This window comes from Neophocaena asiaeorientalis, unplaced genomic scaffold, assembly GCF_003031525.2.
Source record: "Neophocaena asiaeorientalis asiaeorientalis breed wild unplaced genomic scaffold, Neophocaena_asiaeorientalis_V1.1 scaffold14, whole genome shotgun sequence".
NCBI classification, from domain to species: Eukaryota; Metazoa; Chordata; class Mammalia; order Artiodactyla; family Phocoenidae; genus Neophocaena; species Neophocaena asiaeorientalis.
Window position 1 is genome coordinate 1,703,963 of NW_020175192.1, and position 26,534 is coordinate 1,730,496.

Consider the following 26,534-nt stretch of genomic DNA (forward strand, 5'->3'; position numbering starts at 1 on the left):
AAAATAAAAGTGTTTCTTCTGTAGGAAATGGTGATCTTGTACCTTTTAGAGCAATTCCTTTTCTGAGAGGGAGAACCTTGGGTATTCTGTTTTATTCAACCCTCGTTTATTATCTTCTTATTTTTTGTATACACTTATTGTAACAGTTTTAAAGATGCATTTTAAAGTAGAAAAAAAAATCTACCCTAACACAGGAACTAATTTCACTTTGCCTTTTCCATTCTAGTCCTTGTCTAAATGCACACATAATTTGACACCTCAGTTTTACCTTTCGGTTTTGTATTTTGCTCTTTTCTCAATATCATGTCAGCAGCATTTCTCCGAGATGTTACGCAGTCTTGAAGTATAATTTTTGTGGTTGCATAACCTCCATTGTGTTGATACCCTACAACTTCTATTACTGATACTAACCAGGGTTCTTGACCTTCCGTTAATCAATAGAAATTGATAAGAGGCCAGACAAGAAACTCAGGCAAGTCTTTATTGGGGCTCCCGAGGCGGCAGGAGCAAAAGGAACGAAAACAAATAACAGCTTCCCTTGCTCACTCACCGAGGGTGGCGAGCTAGTTCCTTATATGGGGCGAGGGTAGGGGTGTGTCCAGGGCTTGGGCAGGAAGGGGGGCGTAGGTGGTCTGCCCACCCCTTAGGTGGTGTTGAGAGCAGGGGGCATGCACAGTACCCTGTTTTTGCTCCCAACTCATCGGAAGTGGCAGTTGGGGGTTTTTTTTGGTCTTTTTGTATCTTGTTGTCCATAATTTGCCCCAACTGCACATATACGCAGTTATTTTTACTCCCTTATAGTTTCTTTGTATTTTTTTGCTCAAGGAGACGTTTGTCCAGGTGAAAGCCCTGCAGCAAAGGGTCCCAGGTCCCAGATCCTAACCTGTCTCATTACCATGTGCTAATTCTTCCTTATCTACCTCATCCTGGAGCTTAAGGCCGGTTGTAGTACCCCAGGCACAAGTTACTCTGTTTTAAAGTATTTTTACTCTCTTCATGTCATGTGATTGTAGCACCTCTATTTTATCTGTCTTTACAGAGGGTTGCTTGTTTCTTGATACTTTTTTTTCTATTAAGCCAAATCACTATTTCAAGTCATTGTTTAAAAGTTTTCCTGGTGGTAAATACACATAACAAAATGTACCATCGTAACCCTTTTTAAGTGTACGGTCCAGTGGTATTAAGTATATTCGCATTGTTCACAAGCGTGAGCACCATCCATCCCTGGAACTCTTTTCATCTTGCAAAACTGAAACTCTGAACCCATTAAGCAATAAGTTTTTAATTTTTTTGAGGAACTGTCACGCTGTTTCCCACCGCAGCTGCACCATTTTGCTTCTCACTAACAGTGAGCAGGGGCTTCATCTTCTCCACACCCTTATCAACACGTGTTAGTTTTTTGATGGTAGCCATCCTAATGGGTGTAAGATAATATCTTGTGGTTTTGATTTGCTTTTCCCTAACGATGAGTGACGGTGAGCATCTTTTCATGTACTTATTGACCACTTGTATATCTTCTTTGGAGAAATGTGTATTCAAGTCCATTGCCCTTTTTAAGATTGGGTTATTTGTTTTCTTGTTGTTGAATTGTAGGTGTTCTATATACTGGATATTAACCCCTTATCAGATATAAAAATAAGACTTTTAAGAACTGCAGAACAGGAAGATGAGAGGAAAGTGCTCCCAGCCAGGGGCAGGAAGCCAGGATCCTGACTTCTTAGCATATTCTTTTGTGCATGAACGGACATCAGCCTTCCCAGCCCAGCTTTCCAGAAGTTGCTTGGTGATCCTCAGGGGCAGTGACAAACTAACAACATATATTTTAAAGAAACAAGCATTTGAATAAAAGGGGCATCACAGCATGGAGATGTCTTTGTGTATCAGGTCTGTAGAATCAATGACTTTTGAGAGATGGAACGGAACTCATAGATTATGTAGCGCAACTCTTTTTTTAATCTCAGGAGGTAGAGTGGCTTGCCCATGATCACGTAGCTAACAAATTCAACTCTGAAACCCACGTCTCCTGACTCTTAAACCATTTCTCTGCCCCTGGATGATTTAGTCTCTCTCATGAGATGGGAATCGAAAATGACAGAAAATCAACTGATTTGGCCTATCTCCTCCCTTCCCATCCGCATGTCCTCCCAAAGGCCAGGGAAAGCACCTTTCACTGTCAGTAATCAGAAGGAAAAAAGTTTCTAAATGTAAACCAGGTTAGAGAGATGAAGCAGCAAATGCTCTCTTAGTTTAGGAAGGTCAGGACTATTAGTGTCAAAGTTTATTTTAGCCGGTGTAGGGGATACAAATAACTTTTGTGGGCTATATGTGAGTCTTCAGAACGAGATCAGTCATTGCCGAGTTGAACTGCAGACATTCTTGTGAATATAAGTCCCAGGTCAGAGTGGAAGCATTTTTCTCCCTCACTGCCCCATCTGTTCCTGCTTCCCTTGGCCGAGGCAGCAGAGCGGGGGCAGAGGAGAAAAGCTGGACGTTAGCAGATGCTGAAGCATAAAGAGACTGACCAAAGAGGGCCCCATCATGCAGGGTCTGCTCGCTGCAGAGAGGCTGATTTGCCCCCCACTGGGCCCCGGGCCCTTGCCATCATGCTGAATGTGGGCTTGGGTGCTTGATCTTCTGATTTTTCAAGATACACTGAAAATCCAGCTTTTTATATAGAAACTCCAAGTTTTAAAACGTGAGAACCAAATTAAGAAGCGAAAATAAAGTCTTGGTGTCGGCTAAACAAAAACTCCTGCCTGCAGGGCCGTGAGTTGGCAGCTTTTGGCTAAACAAACCAGGGCTTGATCCCTTCCGTCAAGGTCAGGCAGGAGGGGCAGAGTGAGGGGCAGGGAAGTGCTGGGGTCAGGGGGGGAGGGGGCAGGAGGGGGAACCCGGGACCACGGAGCTCCATCTGAGGGCCTAGAGAGGTCTACACGGGCTGTCCCACTGGCCCCAACCTGCCCCGAGGCGTAGGGTGTGCCTCTTGGGTGTAGTGAGGGCACAGCGAGATAAGAACAGGGGCATCTCCCCTTGCCCATCCCCACTTTTGACTTGGGAACTCTCATCTGAACTCTTTAGCAGCAGCAGTTTTCAGCCAGAGCTGCTATTGTACCCCTTACACACGCACACACACACACGCACACACACACACACAATTTCCAGCTGGTGTTTGGAAACGTCTAAAAGGGTATTTTGGGTTGTCACAATGACTGGGGCGCTATTGTCACTTAGGGTCTGGGGCTAGGGATGCAAGCCTCCTGCAGTGTGAGGGGCAGGTCAGTGTAGAATTGTCCCAAACAAGATACCCATAACTCCCAAAGGAAAGTCTGACCCTCTCAAGGGTGGTCAGTTTGGAGCACAGGCCTGCGAAGACCCACACTCTGTGGGCTTGTTGAGGGCAGCCACACACCACCCCCAGCACACACCACACTCACCACACACTCCACACCCTCTACACACACACATTACACACACACCAAGCCCACCACCCACACCACACGTATCACACCCACCACACACCTCACACATCGCACCCTCACTGGGTCCTTGGTGCAGAAGCACCCATCCTCCTGGAGAAACAGTAAGGCTCCTTCCCCACTGTATTTTCCCCTGAGGATAGAGTTTTGCAGGTGAGAGGACTCCATCTGTAAACAAGGATGTTTATAGTGCTTTCCACACAGGGCTGTTTGGAAGATTGCCTGAGTCAACCTTCACAACGTGTACTCTTCCTTTCGACCTCCCTGTGGATACTGCACTCTTCTGGCCTGGCGGAGATCCCCCCTGAGTGTTCAGGGGCACGTCTAATCCTGCAGCAGGCCAGGCTGCTATGCCCTAGCGCCGCTATTCTGCCTGCCCCGAGGGGTGTGACAACGCACACCAGTGGAAATACTGCTGCTCTCGGCTAGTTTGCCTAAAACTAAGATTGTCTATGGACCAAAGAAATAACGTTACTTTTATTTTCACTACTATTTTATTGACATACTGAACAGAAAGTCTTAATACAAAGAAGGAGTATATGTCAGGTTAAACATAAATGGTAGTCACCATGGCTATTAAGTAAACAAATTCACATTAATACATAACAGTAGGTGCTTCCAAGAAAGAATTATGACACCACCAAAAAAATCCAACCCAGCATAAAGATATTACTCTTAGGAAACTACAGTGTTCTAATGTAGCTAGTTAGAGACCATTTTTAAAAGGACCAAGGTCACAGGTAAGAGTCTCTGTAACTTTGCTGTGTGTTATGGCCACAGGCTACACTTCTAAAATTACCAGTGGATTAAGGTGGACAGATCACCTTAATCCAGGGATTAGTCTTAACACTAATGATGAGATAGGCCCATAGCATGTCCCCTTGTATGGTAAATAGGAACTACACATCACCATCTACGATGTATTCTGCCAACAATATTGAACTAGATTATAGTTGTAACTTCCAATTTACAGGAAATACAGGACACAGAGGGACAAGCTAAATGACACCAGAAGCAAGTAACAAGACAACCTGAAAATGAGACATTCTTGGGGAAAACTGATCTCCTCCTTTCAACAAGTTAGTGACAAGAAAGAAATTAAAATAGATTTAAGAGGCATAGCACTATGGATTGAATCCTACTTTAGACAAGCTAACTCTTAATTTAGGCTATTCTTGAGATAGTTGGGGAAACTTGAATATGGAGTTATTGATTCTTCTAAGTGTGATCATAGTATTTTAGAATTCTTTTAATGTAAGAAAATGGTTCTTTAAGGGGCATACTGAAAATTACACATGCACGCACACAGAGCTGGAAATATTGGGTGGAACTGAGCAAGAATACAAATTTGTCCTCATTTTAGACAAATAACCCAATCCAAACTTTGTGATACTGGTTTAATAAACGAACAAATATGATTTAAGCCTTGACTACGTACTCAACTCTCTTAGATGCTGTTGGGGATGTAATGGTGGATATGCTACAGTACAGCTGAGGAAATAAAATTCACAGAACAAAGCAATAGAGAACAATTATGTTCTAAACTACATATATATCAGAGACTGAAAACACCACAGGCTCTTAGAGACGGGGGCTCCGAGGGGGCTGCGTGTTCCGTGAGGACTTCATGAGGAGGGGGTGTGAGCAGGGAGCTGAAGGGTGAGAACAATTGAGGGCAACTCTCTGTGCGCCCTCAGCTGCGTGTGCCCACATGTGTGTGTTCCACACCTGTGTGTGTGCCCGCATGTGCGTCCTGTGCCTTCACACGTGGGATGCAAAGTTGTATGCGTCTTCCAATATCCACTGGTTGGAGTTAGCTGGAACATTTTGCCCACAGATTTGTCTTGCTAAACATTTGAATGTAAAATTGCTTTGCTTTAAAGTTAGGTTTTGTAGTTACTCCTTGGGGTGATCCTGCTATATAAATGTTTATCCTTCCCCACACCTGAGACCGTTATCCCCTCCCGGTCTAGCTGAGACAAGGCTTAAGCTTTGTGCACACATAGAAATGCTTGACCTTTGCTGTATTTGTGTCTGGTCAGAAAGAGGCTTGACGTGGACAGTGTTTCACGTGGCATTTTTCATAATTTAACAATGAATTCAACTCGAAATACATCTTTCCAAGATTAGTACTGCCATTTACCCAGCAAACTAATGAGCTAAACAAAGTTAAGTAATGAGTTAAGTCAACAGTGTTCTCAATAAAAGGAAGAACACTGATTTGCCCTTTCAGTCCATAATCCCGTCAGGGATTTAAGGGAGGGAATCCTTGATTTTCATCACAGTGTAGTCCAGCAAATCCTGTCCTAAAGCAGCAATAAAGCAGATTATGTTTTCCCAAAGGAACAAAGTTACAATTACAAGTTGTGTGGTTTAAAATTGTGAAAGTTCCAGTATTTAATCTCTAAAGTATAGACTTTGGGGGCAGGAGAGGTCTTCAAAAGCATAACCTCTGGAGTCATAACCTCTTGCTATTGACAAGGAAACTAAAGCCCAGAGAGGACAAGTGACTCACCGAAGACCCCACAGTTCACACAGCTAGGTAATGGCTGGTCTAGAACCCAAGAGTCCTAGGGCCCTGGATTCTGCTTTGCCATGTTGCCTCCCTTTAAAAATTCAGCAAAATATGCAGAAAAGTAATGACTATGTGGACCATACGAGGCGCCCCATTGTTCCATAACGTGAGCACATAAAAATACAATTCTATAGAACAAAATTTGGTATCTATTGAAAACAAATGCATTGACCACATTAAATATTATTTAAACACCTATAATATATGAATATGATTTCTTTTCTTTTTTTTTTGAATTTAGAATTTCTTTTGAGGGTTATTTGAATGGGATAAATTTAAAAAACAGTCCAGGCTATTTGAAAAAATTCTATCATTTCTGTTCACTATGGTTCTGTGCTTTGTTCTAAGAATAGAGCAGATCTGGGTACTTTGTAGGAAAGGAAGCTGCACAAGACAGGAGGGTAATTAAAGGAAGCATTTCCAGGAGGAGGAGTCAAGGGCACAGGGAAGGAGAGACAGGTATGAAGGAGAAGGGCTGGTTGGTGCGAACGGGATGGAGATCTGCCTGGAAGCAGGAACGGCAGTTTGGAGACTTCAGCAAAGGTCCAGGAGACTGAAACAGCCAGGCGTGAAGAGCCCCACCAGAGTGGATGTGGTCCTTCTGCCATGTCTGACAACACACGTGGATCATTACCTTCAAGACACGCCTCACTTTTTTTTGGCCAATAAATTTGCAATTCTATTCCCAGCAGAATCATCTTTCTAGTCCCCACCCATGTCCATCACCTACCAGGCTGCAAAGTCAAGATCATTCAGTCCTTAAAATAGACCTCACTCTTCTCATGGTGTGATCCCACTCTGGGTGATTTTTCAGTGTCCATTTGCCATCGACAATTGAACATGTCTATAGGGGTTGGGATTTAGAAAAAAGGTTTAGTATAAGTGACTGGCTGATGTGTTTCCTTCTTCTTCTTCTTCTTATTTTTTTGTCCTCCAAATCCTACTGATATTTCAGAAGAAATGTGAAATGAAAACGAATCCGTAGGAGTACTGGAAAGTTGGCTGAGGTATCTTCATAGACTGGATCGGTGGGGATGGCTGAAATATGTAGGACAGATGAAATCAGATTTATGGAAAAACCTAACAGAGCAGTGGAATTTGTGGTCCCATGCAGGAGAGTTGGGACCACCAAAGAAATTATTTTTTTCTAGCAAACCCCACTATAACCCTAAGATTCTATATGGGGAGATGAGTGAAGGGCGGAGGACAAGCTGCTGTGGTTCTCCACACTCACAGTGGCTTCTGCAGTCTGTCCCCACTGATGTGGTCATTCTGACACATGGAGAACTAGAGTGGGCACCAGATCAGAGAATTAGGGCAGTGCTCGAGATCACTTACAGCTACCGTGAAGGAAGGGGTGTCCCAAATGTAGATGAACTACATGCACACCCTAGAGAAATGCTTGCTTGGACACTAGACAGTAAAGGAAAGTGACTGAAGCTAGGTTTCCTGTAATTAGAAATGTTTTTCACTGTCAGGAGAGTAAACAATATCAAAACTCACCAAACATTTGAATAAAATGACCACAAAAAGCATCAAAAATCAACAGAAGAATTAACCGCTACAGAAAAATTGTTATTGCAGACAGTAGAAGTCGTCTTTTTTTTTTTAAGACTTTTTTTTTTTTTGGCTGCATTGGGTCTTCATTGCTGCATGCGGGCTTTCTCTAATTGAGGTGATGGGGGCTACTCTTCGTTGCGGTCTCCTCATTGCGCTGGCTTCTCTTGTTGCAGAGCATGGGCTTTAGGTGCGCAGGCTTCAGTAGTTGCAGCACTCGGGGCTCAGTAGTTGTGGCTCATGGGCTCAGTAGTTGTGGTGCATGGGCTTAGTTGCTCTGCGGCATGCGGGATCTTCCTGGACCAGGGCTCGAACCTGTGTCAGCTGCATTGGCAGGTGGACTCTTAGCCACTGTGCCACCAGGGAAGTCCTTAGAAGAAGACTTTAAAGTAACTATTCCCCTAATATATATTCCAGAGGGTATGACATCCAAAAAGAAGAATTAGAGTTGTTGGAAATCAAATACATGATTTATCCACAGACAAACAAATCCCCCACCTGGGTAGGTGGGCTGAATAGAAGACTAAACAATAACTGAAAAGCAAATTAGTCAGCTGTAACATCAAACTGACAATGGAAAGAGTTAAAGAAATAAGAAGTATGAGAGAAAAGTTAATAAGTTAATAAATATGGAAGACATCTAGGAATATTAAAACCCTTCTGTTAGAAATTTCAAAAAGAAAGGGGAGGGGCTTCCCTGGTGGTGCAGTGGTTGAGAGTCCGCCTGCTGATGCAGGGGACGCGGGTTCGTGCCCCGGTCCGGGAAGATCCCACATGCCGTGGAGCGGCTGGGCCCGTGAGCCATGGCCGCCGAGCCTGCGTGTCCAGAGCCTGTGCCCCGCAATGGGAGAGGCCACAACAGTGAGAGACCCGTGTACCGCCAAAAAAAAAAGAAAAAAAAAAAGAAAGAAAGGGGAGGAAGAATGGAAGACAGGAAATAATGAAAGAGGACAAGAAAATTTGCATGAGTTGAAGAAAGACAGTCACCTCGTGCCAAGCCAAGGAGAGAGAAAGTCTTACACTTAGACACATACAGCATACAGGTGACATTTCTAAAGTCCAAAGATGAAGAGAGAAGCTTAAGCTTAAGAAGTTTAAGGAAAAAACAGGAATCTGTAGCAATGAGAATAAGAAGCATCCCTCACCATAGTTCTCATCTATAATGGGGGATATTGTAGAATAATGTCTTCAAAGTTCTGAGGGAAAATGATTTTGAACTCAGAATTCCAGGCCCAGCCAACCTATTCTGTGAGGGCAGAATGAACTACAATTGCAGAAATGCAGTGATTCAGAAAGGTTACCACACTCAAAACTTTCTAAAAGAATGGCTTAGAGATGGATTCCTCTGAAATAATGAAATGCATCAGCAAAAGAGAAAAATAAGATTAAAAAAATTGGAAAATTTAGGATTAAAAAAAACTGGTAGGGCTTCCCTGGTGACGCAGTGGCTGAGAGTCCGCCTGCCAATGCAGGGGACACGGGTTCATGCCCCGGTCTGGGAAGATCCCACATGCCACGGAGCGGCTGGGTCCGTGAGCCATGGCCGCCGAGCCTGCGCGTCCAGAGCCTGTGCCCCGCAATGGGAGAGGCCACAACAGTGAGAGGCCCGTGTACCGCAAAAAAAAAAAAAAACCCGGTAAACCAAGAAATGAATAAAACGATTAATTGTTTAGAATATGGTTGTGGACAAAATGTATTGTCAAGACATTATTCAGAAGAAAGAGACACATAATATAAAAATTAATAATCTGGAGCTAAATTCTGGATGATTTAGAGAAAATATAAAAGGTGATCAAGAAAGAGGGGAAGTGAAGGTGTTTTAGCATCCTGTTTTGTTTAGAGGGTAGGGGACAGGTGTTAATTCTCAACACTGGTAAAAGAAGTTTGTATGTGTTTATTAATAAATTAGTAGAAAAGGGTGCATACCTTTCAAATCATTAGAGAAGAAGAAGAAACAGACAAATTCAGGCAAGGCTGAAAAGGAGCAAAATAAGAAAGAACAAGAAAACATTACACAGAAAACACAAACAAAACGGCATAAATAAGGCTAAACATATTGGTGGTAACAATTTATGTGAAAAGGTTAAATACTTAAATTGGGTTTTTAAAAGTCCCAGCTGCAAAGAGTTTATACAAAACATGCCTCGCACAAAATAATCCAGAGAAGGTTTGGATTTAGAACTGGGAAAGGAGAACAATTATTTCAAGCTAAAATCCAGGATTTGGCGTCATCGAGAGAGAAGACTGTCAGCCTCTCCCCATGAGTCTCAGAGAGGGAGTCGGGGTGGGTGGGGGAATGAGGTGCTCCCAGAGGGCAGGGAGACACGTGCAGACAGAATGGGAAGAGTCTTGGTGATGGTTTCTTTGGATCTGACACCAAAAGCAAAGGCAGTAAAAGCACAATAAACAAGTGGGACTACATCAAACTAAGAAACGACTGCACAGCAAAGGAAACCATCAGCATGAAAAGGTAACCTATAGAATGGGAGAAAATATCTGCAAACCATATATTCTCTAAGAGGTTTCTCTTCAAAATATGCAAGGAACTCAGACAACTCAGTAGCAAAAAACCAAGTAAGTCAATTAAAAAATGGGCAAAGGATCTGAATAGATATTTTTCCAAGGAAGACAGTCAGGTGGCCAGCAGGTAGACGAAAAGGTGCTCAACACCAGGGGATGCAAATCAAAACCACAGTGAGCTATCACCTCATGCTTATTAGGATGGTTGTCATAGAAAAGACAAGAGATAACAAGTGCTGATGAAGGTGTGGAGGAAGGGACCCCTTGTGCACTGCTGGTGGGAATGGAAATTGGTGCAGCTATTATGGAAATCAGTATGGAGAGTCCTCAAGAAATGAAAACTAGAACTACCATACGATCCAGCAATGCCACTTCTGGAAACGAAATAATTCCCTTGACGAGATATCTGTAGCCCTATGTTCACTGCAGCATTATTTACAATACCCAAGACATGGAAACAACTTAAGCGTCTGTCGATAGATAAATGGATCAAGAAAGTGTGATATATATGCAATGGAATGTAATTCAGCCATAATGAATTCAGCTGAATATAATTCAACCATTTGCTGACAGGACAGCAAATGTGCTGTCATTTTTGACAACACAGATCAACCCAGAGGACATGATGCGTAGTGAAGTAAGCCAGATACAGAAAGACAAATACTGCATGATCTCACTTATAAGTGGAATCTAAAGAAAAAGAAAAGAAAAAGAAGTTGAACTCATAGAAACAGAGAGTAGAGAAGTGGTTGCCAGGAGCTATAGGGGGCGGGGAAATAGGGAGAGGTTGGTAAAAGGGTATACATTTTGAGTTATAACACGAATAAGGTCAGAGGATCTCATGTAAAACGTGACTACAGTTGATAACACTGCTTTGTACAATTGAAATTTGCTAAGAGAGTGAACTTAAATGTTCTCAGAAAAAGAAGAAGAGAAGAATACGAATAAGGAGAAGGAGAAGGAGGAAAAGAAAAGAAACAGGATGGAAAGCCTGGAGAGTGCAGCTGAAATGGATTAGATTAGATGAAGGGACATAAAAAACCATTATCAGAGCATGTTCAGAATTTCAGTTTTCTAGGAAAAGACCTGGGTCTGCCCACACCTCTTCCTGGAACTCTTCATGGGCCACTGCCACAGTCCTAGTGTGTCTTGGCCACTGAAACAGTCCTAGTGTGTCTTGGCTGGTGACCTCAGGGCTGGACACACGATTCCTCCCTGAATGTCTGCAGAAGCCAAGGCAGGGGTCTGAGGAGGGTCTGCCTGATGTAAACTCAACTCACTGTCACGGCAACCAAGGTTCAACCTCCCTGAGGATGACACAAGACGCCGTCTACACTTGGGGCCTCCTGATAAGCACATGCGCCTGGATGCTGTATACACGTGGGGGCTGGATGTCAGTTCTAGGGTATAATTCTGTCTTTATGTGTGCGGTTTAGATTGCTCTGGAGACTTCTTCCTAATGGTAACTGTGTAGCCACATCTTCAAAGCAGGGGTGAAAATCAGCACTGAGCCGGTGACAGACGCGATCAGAAAGAGCCAGAGGAAGATCCGGTCGAGAACTTGAGCCGCGAACTTCCAGTCTTGCACCACCTGCAAAAGAGAAAAAGACGCCTCCCATTCAGGATGCGGGGCAGCTGCTCTGAATTCATTTCAAGGGACTTCAGGAAGAGTCCTATTCAGATTTACAGCCCTGCAGTTTTCCAAACGCACCTGACACATCCCCTGCAATACAGGCTTCCTGGGACCTCACTGACCGTGCCCAAGAAAACAGCCCGTAATTCAAGTTCAGGGGAAAACACTTTCATAACCGTTGAGGATGTAAAATTGAAAGAACAGAATCATTGATGCGTTTGTAAACGTTACTGATTGAAATGGGAAAAGCCTGATTTTTACCCAAATAAAAAGCCAGCATCTCTTACTGTGATGATTCCTGATATGACATAGGAAATAAATCACAAATTTATAAATTAAGAATTTTTGTGGTTATCTGACTCAGGACCTCTTTTCCTCCACTCCCCAGGTGGGTGGGTCTACAATGGACACTCCTGGAGGAGATGACAGGAACTGGTGAGGGAGAGAGGAGACCAAGTCCCTCTGGAGGAAGGGAGGCTGGGGAGACTGGGCAGTGGCCAGTGAGGGAAAGTTCAGAGCAGGGCAAGCTGCAGGGTCGGCGGGGGTCGGGGGGAGCCTCAGAGACGGGGCCAGCAATCTTTCAAGGGCAAATAAGTGTCCCATTTCCAGTACGTGGGGGTTTGGTAAAGATGGAACCAAGCAGGACGCCTGCCGTTCTAGAAGGAACATAGAAGCTGATGCAGAACTTGAATGTATTTTGTGCACATAGAGGTTTAGAAATAAAACCTTGGGGAAAGCCACGAAGAAGACAGATGAAAACGTTAAAAGTTTCAAACTTAAGTGGGGGATTATTAACAATGTGAATCACCTTAAATGTTTTGTATTTTCCAAATTCCCTGTACTGATGATGTGTTACTTTTATAACTTTTAAAAAGCTATTTAAATTTTTGTATTAGAATTTCTAAAGGGCACCAGGAACTATATTCAACATACTGTGATAAACCATAATGGAAAAGAATATGAGAAAGAATGTATATGTATGTATAACTGAGTCACTCTGCTGTACAGCAGAAATTAACACAACATTGTGAATCAACTACCCTTCAATCAAAATAAAATTAAAAAAAGAATTTCTAAAAGATATAAAGAAAGAAAGAAACAAAGAACCCTTAAGGATAGCTGTAATGTTTTTTCTATAGCAGCATTTTTTCTAGTGCTGTTTAAAAATTTTTTCAGTGGATGAAAAAAAAGACAAATTGTTAAGAGAGGAGAGATACTAGGCAGTGTCTACATGAAAAGTAGAGGATATTTCTAAAAAACCCTATTCTTTCATAAGTTTGTTTATGAGATCAGGATCTTGGCACTAATTTTTACTGATTTTAGAGTAAAATAATTGAACCCTATAAACTGGTGTAAGTATTAACTCATTTTAAGCAACAGACCTGTTTTTGTGCTGAGTATTTATATGTCAAATAATATTTTCCTTCCACGGGGGAAGGACCATGTAGAGGAGGGAGGGAAGACGGGGAGAAGAAAGATGAGGATTAACGTTTATTTTTTGTTTGTTTGCTTGTTGCTGTTGTTGTTGTTGTTTTGTGGTATGCGGGCCTCTCACCGTTGTGGCCTCTCCCGTTGTGGAGCACAGGCTCCGGACGCGCAGGCTCAGCGGCCATGGCTCACGGGCCCAGCCGCTCCACGGCATGTGGGATCTTCCCGGACCGGGGCACGAACCCGTCTCCCCTGCATTGGCAGGCGGACTCTCAACCACTGCGCCACCAGGGAAGCCCGAGGATTCGCATTTATTGACTGCTTACATAATCATGAGACCACGTGCGCTGGGCACACAGTGCATGTTTTATACTTGATGTCACTAATTCCTCACAATAACCCTTCAAGAGAGGTTTCAGAAAACTGAAGTTCAGGTTAAGTAGCTTTTCTCAAGTCATAATGAACATGGGTAGCATCTGCATGCAGGACCGTTTTGAGTCTGAAATCCACACCCTCGTCACATTTTAAAAAATAAATCTGTTTAAATCTGTGAACTAAATACTTGTTACACCATGTTTTTGTATAAATTTAGAAATTGATTCTTTCTGTTTTCTTTTTTCCAAATATGCTGAATAGAGATATCATCCCACTAAAAGTGAGAGATAAATGACCAGAGACCAGGACAACCAACTTAAAATGTAGAATTGAATTATTTTAGATAGAATTAAGTCTACTTATAAGAAATAGTGCTTAACTATAGTTGCTCCTCTTTTGCTCATTCTGTTTTTGTGAACTTCTCCCTGAAAATCCACACTGAAGTCTCTATTTTGTGTCAGGGCTTGTTTTAAGTTTTACGTGTGTGAAGCAGAGAGCTAATAAGGTCGCATGTTAAACAAGGACGCATTTGCTGTAAACAGACATTAAAATCTCAGTCCTGGCTTGCGGCGGTCCCCTCACCTGACTGATGAAATGCTCTTTCTTCACGTGGCTGGAAATGTATCTGATGGAATCCGCAGCCTTTTCCAGGAAAGTGACCAGAGCTTTTTCTCCATCGCTAATCTGCTTTTGTTTCCTTTCTTCGAGGACTTTACCTCCCACTGCCGGTTTACTCTCCTCTTTATCCGGGAAAGAGTAGCCATCCACGTGGTCCTTCATGCAAAGTAATTTAGGAAGTTTTTGCAGAAATAGCCGCTTAACCCAGGGGGCCATGGGGTGGTAAGTGGAGGGAGATCTGTGGTGGACGTTGATGACAAACACGGTGACGATGATGGACAGGGTGACAAAGACCATGATGAACAGGAGGTACTCGCCAATGAGCGGGATGACCTTGGAGGAGGACGGGATGATTTCTTCAATCACCAGGAGAAACACTGTCAGGGAAACCAAGACGGACGTGGATAAGGAGAGCTTCTCCCCCTCGTCAGAAGGCAAGTAGAAGACAAGCACTGTCAGAAAGGACAGACCCAGGCAGGGGATGATGAGGAAGAGGGTGTAGAACAGGGGCAGGCGGCGCAGCACGAAGGAGTAGGTGATGAATGGGTACCGGTACGCACCGTCTCTCCGGCTCCCCGCCGTGCCCTTGGCGTTGAGGATCTCCCACTCTCCGTTGTCAAAGAAGTCTTTTCTGTCCACATTCTCGTCTATCAGGACGAGGTCAACCATGGTCCCGTCATAAGTCCAGGATCCGAACTTCATGGAGCAGTTCTGCCTGTCGAATGGGAAGAAGGTGACGTCCATAGTGCAGGAGCTTTTGTAACTGGCGGGAGGCATCCACACCACGGTCCCGTCGGATTTCACGATGGCCTTGGTCATGAGCGAGCCTTCGAACCGTCCGTCGGCGCTGTCGAAAAATGGTTCACCTGATGGTTAGTTGAACACATATTAACTGTTTTTTTGTTTTTCCCACCGTCAAACTATTTGTATTTTATGACTTTCCTACCATAGGGTCAAACAATATTTCCAAAAGGAATAATTTTCTCGTTAAAGTTCTACCTTTCTCTTATTTTGGCACAATCAGGTTTTTCTCTTTCTTTTTTTTTTCCTTTTAATTAGTTTTTTTATTTTTGCTGTGTTGGGTCTTCGCTTCTGTGTGAGGGTTTTCTCTAGTTGTGGCAAGCGGGGGCCACTCTTCATCGCGGTGTGCGGGCCTCTCACTATCGCAGTCTCTCTTGTCACGGAGCACAGGCTCCAGACGCACAGGCCCAGTAGTTGTGGCTCACGGGCCCAGTTGCTCCGCGGCATGTGGGATCCTCCCAGACCAGGGCTCGAACCCGTATCCCCTGCATTAGCAGGCAGATTCTCAACCACTGCGCCACCAGGGAAGCCCAGGCTTTTCTATTTCTACTCCTAATCCGACCAGTGCACTTTTCTACTGTGATACTTACTTTTCAAAGAGAACTATGTCAGGAAGCCAGAGAGATTCTGACGGAACTTTAATTGAATGAATTCCACCGTATTCATCTGGATTCCAGCGTAATTTGTGGTCTGTCCATTCCTGTGTGAAATTAATATACTGTAATTTTGTTCTGAAAATTCAAGGTATTAGAGTTTGGAATCTTCAAATTTATGTTAATTTACTAATCCAGTGTTTTATTTTAAAAGGGAAATTCATCCACTTTAGACCTTATGACCCTCTCCGTGACTCAGGGCAGGTCAAGATACAGTTTGAGCCAGCCTTGTCTTCGATGGTGCCCAGATTCTCACACCTGTCCAGTCTGGGATTTCCAAAATTGCCATATCTACCTCACAATCTAGAGGCTCAGCAGCAAACACCACTGATTCATGACCTATTTTCTCCTAAGGAGCAAAAGAAAAGCAAAGATAGCTCTAACTTAGTTTATTCTAGGAGAGTTGGTCCAGTGATATTGTAATCTCATGATAATTGTATTGAGAGAAATGATTTTGAATATCAATCTAGAGTCTTGGACAAAGATGCATGCAACATGCTAATATGAAACTTCCAGTATCTGCTGACTACTCTTGAGGACATTATAACTTTTATCCAATGAAAAAATATTTCCCAAGAATCTCCTTTTAAGCTCTAATCTGAATTTATTTTGCGAGTACCAAATCCAGTTTTAAATTATATTCCTAATGTTGTTAGCCTCCAGATGCTTGCGTATTTTTCCTTGTAATAGAATGTAATCATTTAGCATGTTTTACAGGGGTTGATGGATCCAGATTAACAAAACTGACCGTTAATTGATTGAATTAGGAAGGATGATGTATGGATGACCCAGTTACAGCAGAAGTGGACTTAAAAAGATTTAGGATCTAGAATCTTATGAAATCTGACCTGAAAATTAATTATTCCACTGTCTGTCATGTGGACAGTTGAGGAATGATATAGGAGAATATTAAATGACATTTCAGGAAGTTGGGAGGGTATGCCCAGTGTGAGGCTTCCTGGAGCCCAGTGGTGCCAACTGTCATTAAAAAGTCAGGAGTCAGCAGATAGATGATTCACTAGATGGTAAAATATTGAAATATGCATGATGCCTGGAAAAGGATGGAACTATACACACCAGATGAGACATCGTCTCTCTTAGGCAATATTTGTGAGGCTTAATCCTTGAAAAACAAATTTTAAAAGATATGGGTCTTTAAAAGTCTATGCTCTAAAGGATTAAAAAAATTGCATGACTACTTATGGAAAACCATGCATATGAAGACTGACAGTTTAAGAACCCAAACTAATAAAGCATTTATCATGCTCACTTGGTACTCACAAGCTTCTCTCTTCCTTCCTCTTCCTCTGCCCATTTTGAAAAGCAAATATAATTTCCTTCCTATGAATTATTTGTCTCCTGCTAAGGAGATTTCTACTACTGGCAGCAAGCCTGAATCCCAGAAATGCTGAAGGGAACTCAGAGCAACATTTATGGTTTGTTTTCACTTTTACATTTTAAAATTTTCCTTACAATAAAAGTCACTGTACAGTTCTACAGGCAAACAGTTGGATAATCACTAATGCCATAAAGATAGCAGAATAGCTCTGCTGCCCGCAAATTTTCCTCGGGCTGCCCCTTTGTAATCAACCACTCCCATAACCCCAGTCCCTGGCAACCACTGCTCTATTTTCTGATCCTATAATTTTGCCTTTTCCAGAATGTCATATAATGGAATCATACAATAGGTAGCCATTCCATCCTGACTTCTTTTACTTATCAGAATACATTCTGGATTCTTCTAGGTTGTATTAGTAGTTTGTTCATTTTTATATTAGTGAGAAGTATTCCACTGTATGAGTATACCACAATTCTTTTTATCCATTCACCAGGTAAAATATCTGGATTCTTTTCAGTTTTTAATGATTATAAATAAAGCCACTATAAACATTTTGTAATTTTTTGGGTGAAAACCATTCTTTTTTTTTCTCTTGGGTAAATACCTAGGAGTGGGATGGCTGGGTCATAGAGTAAGTGTACGTTTAACTTAATATGATACATACCGGAGAGACTGAATCATTTTGCATTCCCACTAGCAATGCATGAGCATTCCAGCTGTTTGGCATCATCGCTAGTACTGGGTTTTATCTCATTTAAATGTTTAACTATATTATAATAGTTGTAAAGTAGTATCTCATTATGGTTTTTACTATGCATTTTCCTAATGACTAAATGATGTTGAGCATTTCTTCATGTGCTTACTTGCCATCCATCCATTTTATTTGGTGAAGTGGTTGCTAAATCTTTTGCACATTTTCTAAGTGGGTTGTCTGTTTTCTTATTGCTGAGTTTTTAGTTCTTTATATATATGGAAAGTATATTTCTATATATAAAAATAGATCCCGAGCAGGGAGCGAGCTGCGGGCCCACAGGCGATGAGCCCCGGGGACAGACGTGTACTCGGGCAGACTGGCAGGAGCTGGGCTCTTACACTCTGGCTCCGTCTTTAAAAATCAGTGTTAAGCGAGCACAGTTAGGAGTCCAAACCCACAATTCCTCCGCTTGGAACCTAAAGATCTGGAACTCAAATTGCCTGCTTCTGGAATTCAGTCTTCTCCCTTCTGCAGGCACTGCCCATCTTTACCTAAGCCCGGCTGTACAGCCAAGGAGGAAGCGGGGGAGCTCACATTCTGGGGGCACATCCCAGCAAACGCACACCGGCCACACAGACTGTGCTCGGGGAAGTGGGCCAAGCCCCAGAGGGAGAGACTGTTCCGTCAGAAAGATTTGTCTCACTCACCGGACAGCAAGATGAACAGCTGTGGCCAGAGACAGCACAGTGCTTTAGGACACTCACAATTTGGGGGGAATTAATTCATTCCACAAATATGCGAGGCTTATACCAGCACTGAGCAGGGCCGCCTTGCCCTCCTGGCCTGGGGCTGTCTCAGACAAGAACGAGTAAACTAACTGGCAAACCATCACCACACCCTGTGGTTATTGCCATGAAGGGCGCGGTTTGGGTGTGAAGATGCAGGACAGTGAGTGGACAGGGAAGGAGGTTCAGATTTGACGACATCGCAGCTGAAGCAGAGGGTAGGAAGGGGCAGTGGGTGCTGTGGAGGGCAGGTCTGCTGTGGATGCTGTTGCAGGATGAACAGCAGATGTGAGTGGATGGATGAATGAGGGACACGTCTCAATCCTCGAGGAGGATATAAAGATAGCTCCAGTGGATTCAGGGTGTGCTCTTGACCAGTAAAGGAAAAGGGGCAGGTGGGACTCGTGGTCACTGCCGCTTACTTGGGGGTACCTGAGAGAGAGAGAGAAAGAGGGTGGCAGCACTGAATTAGAGTTCCACCCCTGCACTGTTCTTTTTTTTTTTTTTTTTTTTTTTTTTTATGGGCCCAGCCGCTCCGTGGCATGTGGGATCTTCCCGGACCGGGACACGAACCCGTGTCCCCAGCATCGGCAGGCGGACTCCCAACCACTGAGCCACCAGGGAAGCCCCCTGCGCTGTTCTTTACTAGCTGTGCTCCTCTGCGGGGTTAAGGGAGACATTCCTCACCATCTTGGGGTCCTTCTGATGCTAGACCTGGGGAATCGGAGATGCTGTCCCCCCGGATGTGCCCATCAGAGCGGCTCACAGAATTCCCAGCAGGTTGTGGTCCACCATGGTGCTGGCTGAGCCCCACAACCCAGGGCCACTGCTCGTCTTAGGGTCAGCTGGGTCAAGGTGAGGATTCAGAGCCCAAATCCCCAGTCCTGCTCTCTAAGGAGCTGTGAGGCTTTCTGGTCACTTCTCTGCTCTCTCTGAAACCGTGGAGGCATTTGGAGATTGATCTCCTCTCTCCGCCTTCTTAAAGCAGTAGATTAGAAACAATATCCAGTGTTCATGGAGCATGTCCTGGCCAAGATTCCCAAAGCCCTGTACAAACATCAGCTCCACTTTGCAGCAGTCCCGGGCTTGAGAGCTTGTTATTATAGGAAACAGGGGAGCGCAGGGTAGGTCAGGGCCAAATACCAAAGTTAATCTCTGACTGAGAAAAAAAATGGAAACATACTCCCAGTCTAGCTCTCTTAATTCTGAAAAGCGCAACTTCAAATCCATATCACATATATTCCCTTAAAACTGTCTTTTCTTACATATATTACCTGAAATATCACTCATAAGTGTCGAGATATTACCAAATTTCATTTAAACCTAAATCATAAGACTTTTTAAAACTATGTCATGACTTCTTTATAATAAATAAATTCTTCTAATTATTCTTAATAATTAGAAAAAATATTATTATAATAATTAGTAATTCTTAATCCCAAGACCAAAAGATAGTAAGGAACAAATACTCCTTGCTGGTGACTGGCAACCTCTGGGACACCCTTGAGATCTTCAGTTATCTCAAAGTCAGGTGTGAAATTCCTAAAACTGAATTAATGTTGATTCACTTTAAAGACAGCAACATGACATCTTATATGTCTCATATTCCCGTAATATCTATGAGTTGTCGAGGCCAAGAAATGGGCTTTGTCATTAAGGATGAGAAAGCCTCCAAAGGTGGCACCAGGAAATGACATGTATTGAGTCCCCACTACTTGCCAGACCACGTAGGAGTCACATTCATGCACACAATCCCACTTAACCTCCCAGCGACACTGTGAGCTAGGCATTGTCTCTATTTGCTAGATGAAGACACTGAGGGTCAGAGAGGGGAAGTGACCTGCTCAAGTTTATACAGCGAGACTTTGGATTCCTGATTCACTCTGCTTGAATCCACGTGAATCAGAAGACCACACGGGTCTCCTCTGCTAAGGTCAGAGTGAGGCTGTAGAAAAGGAAGGAAAATAAGATGGTGAGGGAGGTCTGAGGTAAATTCCTAGATGTACAAGTGCCATTACAGGTTGTGGAAGGCTTTGGGAAAGTGGCCCAGACCTTACGGCAAGGCCGTCCTTTCCTTGGGTTTGTTATGAAATAAACCAGCTTCTTGGTTTTCTCTTGCAAGCCAGCTGCAGGGATTTATCCAATGAGGCCTTCATCATGTTTCTGAACTTTTTGTTGATCTAAAACAGGAATCAGCTGTTGGAGAAACAACACCAGTCTAAGGTGTTGGCCTGGGCAGAGATTAAGGAAGCTTTGTTTCCCCTGGGGTCATCATGGGGCTAGGATAGCAGCTGGCTCTCAGCGACAGTGAATCTTACTGGTTCATTGGAGTATGCCTCCAGCGGTGCAAGCCCAGTGCCCTCCACCATCCCTGGCACATAGTAGGTGCTCAGGAAATGCTAGTTGAGTGAATATACTTGACATCTGTCGTCAGATTATTCACACGGTAACATCTAGGCAAAGGGCCAACCCTCCTGTCATTAAAGAAGGGATATTTTCATCTTTCATCCCTTTTTGGGTACCTACGGTGCAGTTTTCCTAACCTTGACAATGATGAAGCAGAATCTGAGCAGCTAGGGAAGTGAGTATTTCTCACGGAGTTTTAGTGAGTTAATAATCTATTTATGATTTATATGGTCTTGATTACTCTCTGGAAGTACAAAGGAGGAAGACAAATGAGTTTGCAAAAAAAAATCAGTAACATAAAAATAGCTCCACGTAGAGGACTTTTTCAGGATGTCACTAAATTTGTGCTTGTAAAGGTCTGTGGTTGAGAGGATAGAAATGTCTAGATATATCAGACGAGAATGAAGGAAATAGAAGACACAGCAGAGGAATTGGGTAAACAAACAAACAAACAAACAAAAAAACAAACAAGCATCTCAGTTGTGTATGCTATCAGGAGACATGCTTTTGGTCCAAGTAGGTAGAATTTTATTCTCTCTGTGGAAATGAACTAGGGAGCATTTTTCAGTGTCTGAGAGGGCAATCACAAAAGAGGAAGGTTTAGTCATTTTTGTCTGTGTTTTGACTGAGGTAGACAGGGATGATTGGAAAGAGTTTCCTGTAGGTTTGCTCTGGTGTGAGAGCTTTGGGAAGTCGTGTTATTGAGAAGCCTATTCAGGTGGGTCACAACGTCTCCACTTTTATGGCTTGCAGAACTTCTACTGATCCTGCAAGAGCCAGTTTAAATGTCTCCTCCCCTTGGAAGCCTTCCCTGATTTACTCCCTGTTTCATTGTCATTATTGTAATGACCCAGTTCCTTATGTATATACTTTCCTTATGGTGTTTATATTACAGTAGTTATTTTTTACACAACTAACACCAGATCCTCTCCTTGAAGCAGGGCTGTTTTGTGCTCTGTACATCCAGGACCTAGCAGAGTACCTGGCCCTTAGCAGCCTCTCAGTAAACCCTGTGGAATGAATGGAAGGTGGAGCGAACCCTGGCCTCATTCTGTCCCACATGTCTTTCTAGACCAACTCCATGAGACATCCCAGAGGTTGAGGAATCGAAGCCTTAGAAGGCCAGGATTAGGAACCGGACTCTACAGGGACAGCCCTGAGAGGAGCGCCAGACATCTCCCGTCAGCTCCCTCCAGTTTGAAGAAGAATGTAGTTTCTTTATACAAGCCAGGCTGCACCTGATAGTGTGTAACCCGAGGCAAGTCACTCCAGTCCTCCAATCCTCAGTCTTCTCATCTGCAAGGTGGGAATAATAACAGGCCTGTCTTAGGAGGTGGCTGTGAGAATTGAATGCATTCATTCCTGTGACACAAGCGGCAGAGTGACTGGGCACTTGGCAGGTGCTCAATACATCTCAGTATTGTTGTTGGCTACTCTGAAACTGACATCTGTGTAAAACATTAAAATGGTAGGTTTTTTTTTTCTTTTTTTTTGCGGTATGCGGGCCTCTCACTGCTGTGGCCTCTCCCGTTGCGGAGCACAGGCTCCGGACATGCAGGCCCAGCGGCCATGGCTCACGGGCCCAGCCGTTCCGCGGCATGTGGGATCTTCCCGGACTGGGGCATGACCCCGTGTCACCTGCATCGGCAGGCGGATTCTCAACCACTGCGCCACCAGGGAAGCCCAGTAGTTTTTTTTTAAACATCAATTTTATCTTCTTTTTATCATCTCTTCTGTCCTTTCTTTTACCTTTTTTAGTTTTAAAAAGCTTTAAAAAAAGTATAAAAGTAACATTACGGTGGAGCTCCAAAGCCTCCTCTTCCATGCAGCCTTCCCTGCCTGCCACCCAGGCCATAGATTCTCCTTTCTTTTTTGTTGCCATATTGTTTGCGCCACAACATAGCCCTTATTGATTAATACCTATTGTGACGTTCCCGCTCCAAATCCAACGTGTGTGAGTGGAATAGTTTCCTAATATTCTCGGTGGTTTCTCCCATTTTGGATCCTCCTCTAATTTAGAAACAGGCCTTGATGTTTTGTACGAAGCTGGATGTGCAGACAAGGCCCTAACTGGGGAAAGCTGGTTCCAGCCAGGTGAGGCAGACTCTTCAGTCTCTGGTAACGGGGGTAATGATACCTGCTCTGCTAATTCAGAGAGGTTGAGAAATGTAAATGGATAAGAGCCATGACAACCCATTGCAAATTAATGCAATGAAACCATGTTACTCTCGTTACTTCTGTGACATGGGAACCAAAGTCCCCAGCTGGCTTTTCTAAGTGTCAGCTAGCAAGCCCCCACCTCCCCCTGGAGATTTCTCCTGCTCTGTTTTGGGTGTTGGGGGTTTTCAGGTGTTGGTTCTGTCTTGCCCTGGAGGCTCCCTCCAGGCCACCGTGATTCTGGGGCATAGGTTTGCGAGGGGTCATTTCCAAAGTACAGCTAGAAACCAAGGAGCAGTGGTTTCTTCCCTTCGTGTCTGACATTGTTCTCTTTGGCTGAAATGACTCCCTATTTCCAAAATCTCAAGAAAAGTGAGAAATCCTTACTATCTCAAAGGCCAAGGGTCCTGGACCACTGTTTTAAGTGTAAGAGCTTAGCCTCAAGGGGCAGCTGGAGGAGGTGTGTGTGAATCAGTGAGAGTCTGTTCGTTTGTTTTATTTTTGCCAAATTCCCAAGCCTATTTACACTTTAACAGAAAAGTTTTTCTTCTCTTCCCTGAAAGCTCAAATACAGGACTTCTTACTGATTTTTATGAACTCAAAATACCTCCAAATTCCACTTTAGAAAGTGCAAAAGTAGGATAAGTTCTGAGGAATGAGATAGGTATATCGAAAAATACATTTATTTAAATTGTATTTTTATATCTACATTCCTAGCTTATTACTTTCTCCTGGACATTTTTATTTGCAAGTAAAAAAATATGCAGATCCATTTCATAACATACCTACCAAGAAAAGACTCAGAGAACTAGAAACTAGTAAAATTTATAATGATTATCCAACTCTGTTCAAAGTTTTTGGGTAGGAGAAATTTGATGACACCAGATGAAGTCTGGGGAATGTCCTTACAGTCTCTTTTATCCATTGTTCCTTATAAACAAACCATTAGCAGAAAGACCTGAACAAGTCTACTAAACCTGAATAGATAACTAATTCATTTCAACATAAACAAGTGAAAAATATTATGTTTGTACATTAAAATTAAGTGAGATAATTAACATATCCCCACTGGGAAGATTTGAAATCTCTGGGAGATGAGGCAACATCCCGTAAAAAACCCAATAATTGCTAACAAAAATAAAAAATATGCAATTAAATCAACCTTCTCACCTCCTATCAAGGAAGCGCCAATATTTTCTCCTTTACACGACATATGCAAACTTGAATGGTAATTATTTCCTGGCAACTCCAGAAAGAGCAGGAAACAGGCTATGGCCAAGCTAGGAGCTGAAAACAATTCACATGCTTTTCTAGTCATATTAGGAAGACGGAGGTTCATCATTTTGACTTGGGCTTCACCTTGTTCTGAAGTTAGTGGTGAGTGGCCTCTGTCATTCCCTGTTTTCTCTTTCTAGGGAAAAACATTAGGGGAAGGGTCATCCCAGGGAGGACCAGTGGGGAAGAGGGAGAATTTAACATCCCTGATTTTCTTATCCAGTTGTGGTAGCTTAAATGAGGGTAAGTTGCACCCTGACACCTTTCCCCCCTTTCTGCAAGTAGCCCAGGGACCAGTGCCCTGGACTCAGTGTCAGAGTCACCCTCCTACCTGCCCACTCCAGAAGCAAGAAGATAGAGCAAGGAGTGCCTACGAGCTTCCAGACTGACCTCTGACTCGTGCAGAAGAGAATACAGAAGGATAAACCCTTCCCCAAACACTCCCAAATATCTCTCTGAAGAACTCAATATGCTCTTTAAAATAATTATTTCTCAACGGGAGCCTTTCTCAGTAGAAAAGAATGGGAACAATTGGGGGGAGCTACAGTCCTTGGACTGACAGTTACCTGTTTGAGCCACACGTTTGTTGTCATCAGCTGATTCTTTTCATCCTAAGAGAATGAAAATTAAATTCAAATTAAGTGAAACTACAGCAAAGGAAACCATAAACAAGACCAAAAGACAACCCTCAGAATGGGAGAAAATATTTGCAAATGAAGCAACTGACAAAGGATTAGTCTCCAAAATTTATAAGCAGCTCATGCAGCTCAATAACAAAAAAACAAACAACTCAATCCAAAAATGGGCAGAAGACCTAAATAGACATTTCTCCAAAGAAGATATGCAGACTGCCAACAAACACATGAAAGAATGCTCAACATCATTAATCATTAGAGAAATAGTGAAACTGTGTGTTGGATTTTTCTTTTTGTCCGAGACTTCCTGAGTCTTACCTTTGAGGGGTCCAAAGTGAAAAGGATTCTCAACTGAAGAGCAGTTAAATAGCATTGAGACCCTAAAGCATTATGCATATTTTACTTAAAATGAAAAATAATAATTAGAGCAAGTAGTAGTTCACTGTGGTGATATTTATATAAAATTGCATAACCAAAGGCATGGTAAGGGTGTGAAGTAGAATGAAGTATTAGCTAAATGGGAGATGGGCTTTGCATGATTTTCTAGAAGGAATCCTGGGCGATGAGTCAGCTGGGGGGGGATGTGCGTGTGCACTTGTAGTGGGGTGGAGATTTGGGCGATGGAGGATTATTCTGTGACTTTGGGGACCACAGCAGAATCGTGGTTGTTGAAGTTCATGGATTTCCCCAGGGACATCATGGCAGAAATGTGAGCCCGACAGGAAAATTAGTAGAGAATGTTAAGGTGTGGTGTGTCAGGGAAAGGTATGGGGTCCTGAGGGGATCCGGGAGGGGATGGGGTCACCCAGGCACTCACTCTGGTGCTGTCACCATCTGCTGTCCCTCCCCGCAAGCAGCCCTGCCAGCCCTGGCTCAGCCCCACCTCTGCAGCCCGGCCCCTCACCCTGATGCTCACCTTGGGGGCTCCAGCAGAACTGCCAAGGGTGATGCCCTCCTAGCAGGCACATCCCACCCCCCCCCAAGAGGAAAAAGTCCCTCCTCCACGCCACCCACACCCCACCAACAGTGTTGCAATGAAAATGACGTTCTCATTCTTTCCACGGGTCATTTCACTGGCTTCTTGGGGCAGGTTTTATTTTTAAAACTGAAATGGCAGACATGTGGAAAGAAAACAAAATCAAATTTTAGCCTCGAGAATGGGTGAAGGAATGCATGCTCTCTGCAGCTGAGGGCCGAAGATTACTCACCACATCTACCAGCTGAGATATTTTCAACCCAAAATATACTTTTATGGTGTCATTAGATTGTAATACAGGGCGAACCCATTTCTGGTAACCTTGGAATAAATGTCTGAGCAGTGCATCTTCTTCTTCGGCTATGGACCTGAATCCTGCAGCAGCTGTAAGACATGAGGGGACCCGAATTAACCGGGGAGGCGGGACGGCTGGGCCCACATTCTCCAGCGGGACATCGTGCATTTCTAAACAGCCTGATTCAGCAGAGGCAGGGTTGAAGCTACAAGGGTTCTCTCTAAACACTCTCCTTACCCACCCCAGCTCCCTCCCCAAACGCACCGCTCAAGGTAGACTCTCATTCCACTTCTTTAATGTTGTATCTGTATGAGGTGATGGATGGTCACTAAACTT

The 26,534-nt window shown here is 43.5% G+C and overlaps 1 protein-coding gene across 1 annotated transcript; it reads right to left on the reverse strand.

Annotated features, from left to right (window-relative positions):
* Positions 1–11,584: 11,584 nt before the first annotated feature.
* On the reverse strand, positions 11,585–26,300 carry CHRNB3 (cholinergic receptor nicotinic beta 3 subunit). Its single transcript, XM_024765082.1, has 5 exons — positions 26,136–26,300; positions 24,859–24,903; positions 15,574–15,683; positions 14,147–15,029; positions 11,585–11,719 (listed from the first exon to the last, which is right to left on the reverse strand). Exons 2-5 carry the CDS (start codon positions 24,883–24,885, stop codon positions 11,585–11,587), a joined length of 1,155 nt encoding a protein of 384 aa, XP_024620850.1. The 5' UTR covers positions 24,886–24,903; positions 26,136–26,300.
* Between the last annotated feature and the right edge of the window lie 234 nt (positions 26,301–26,534).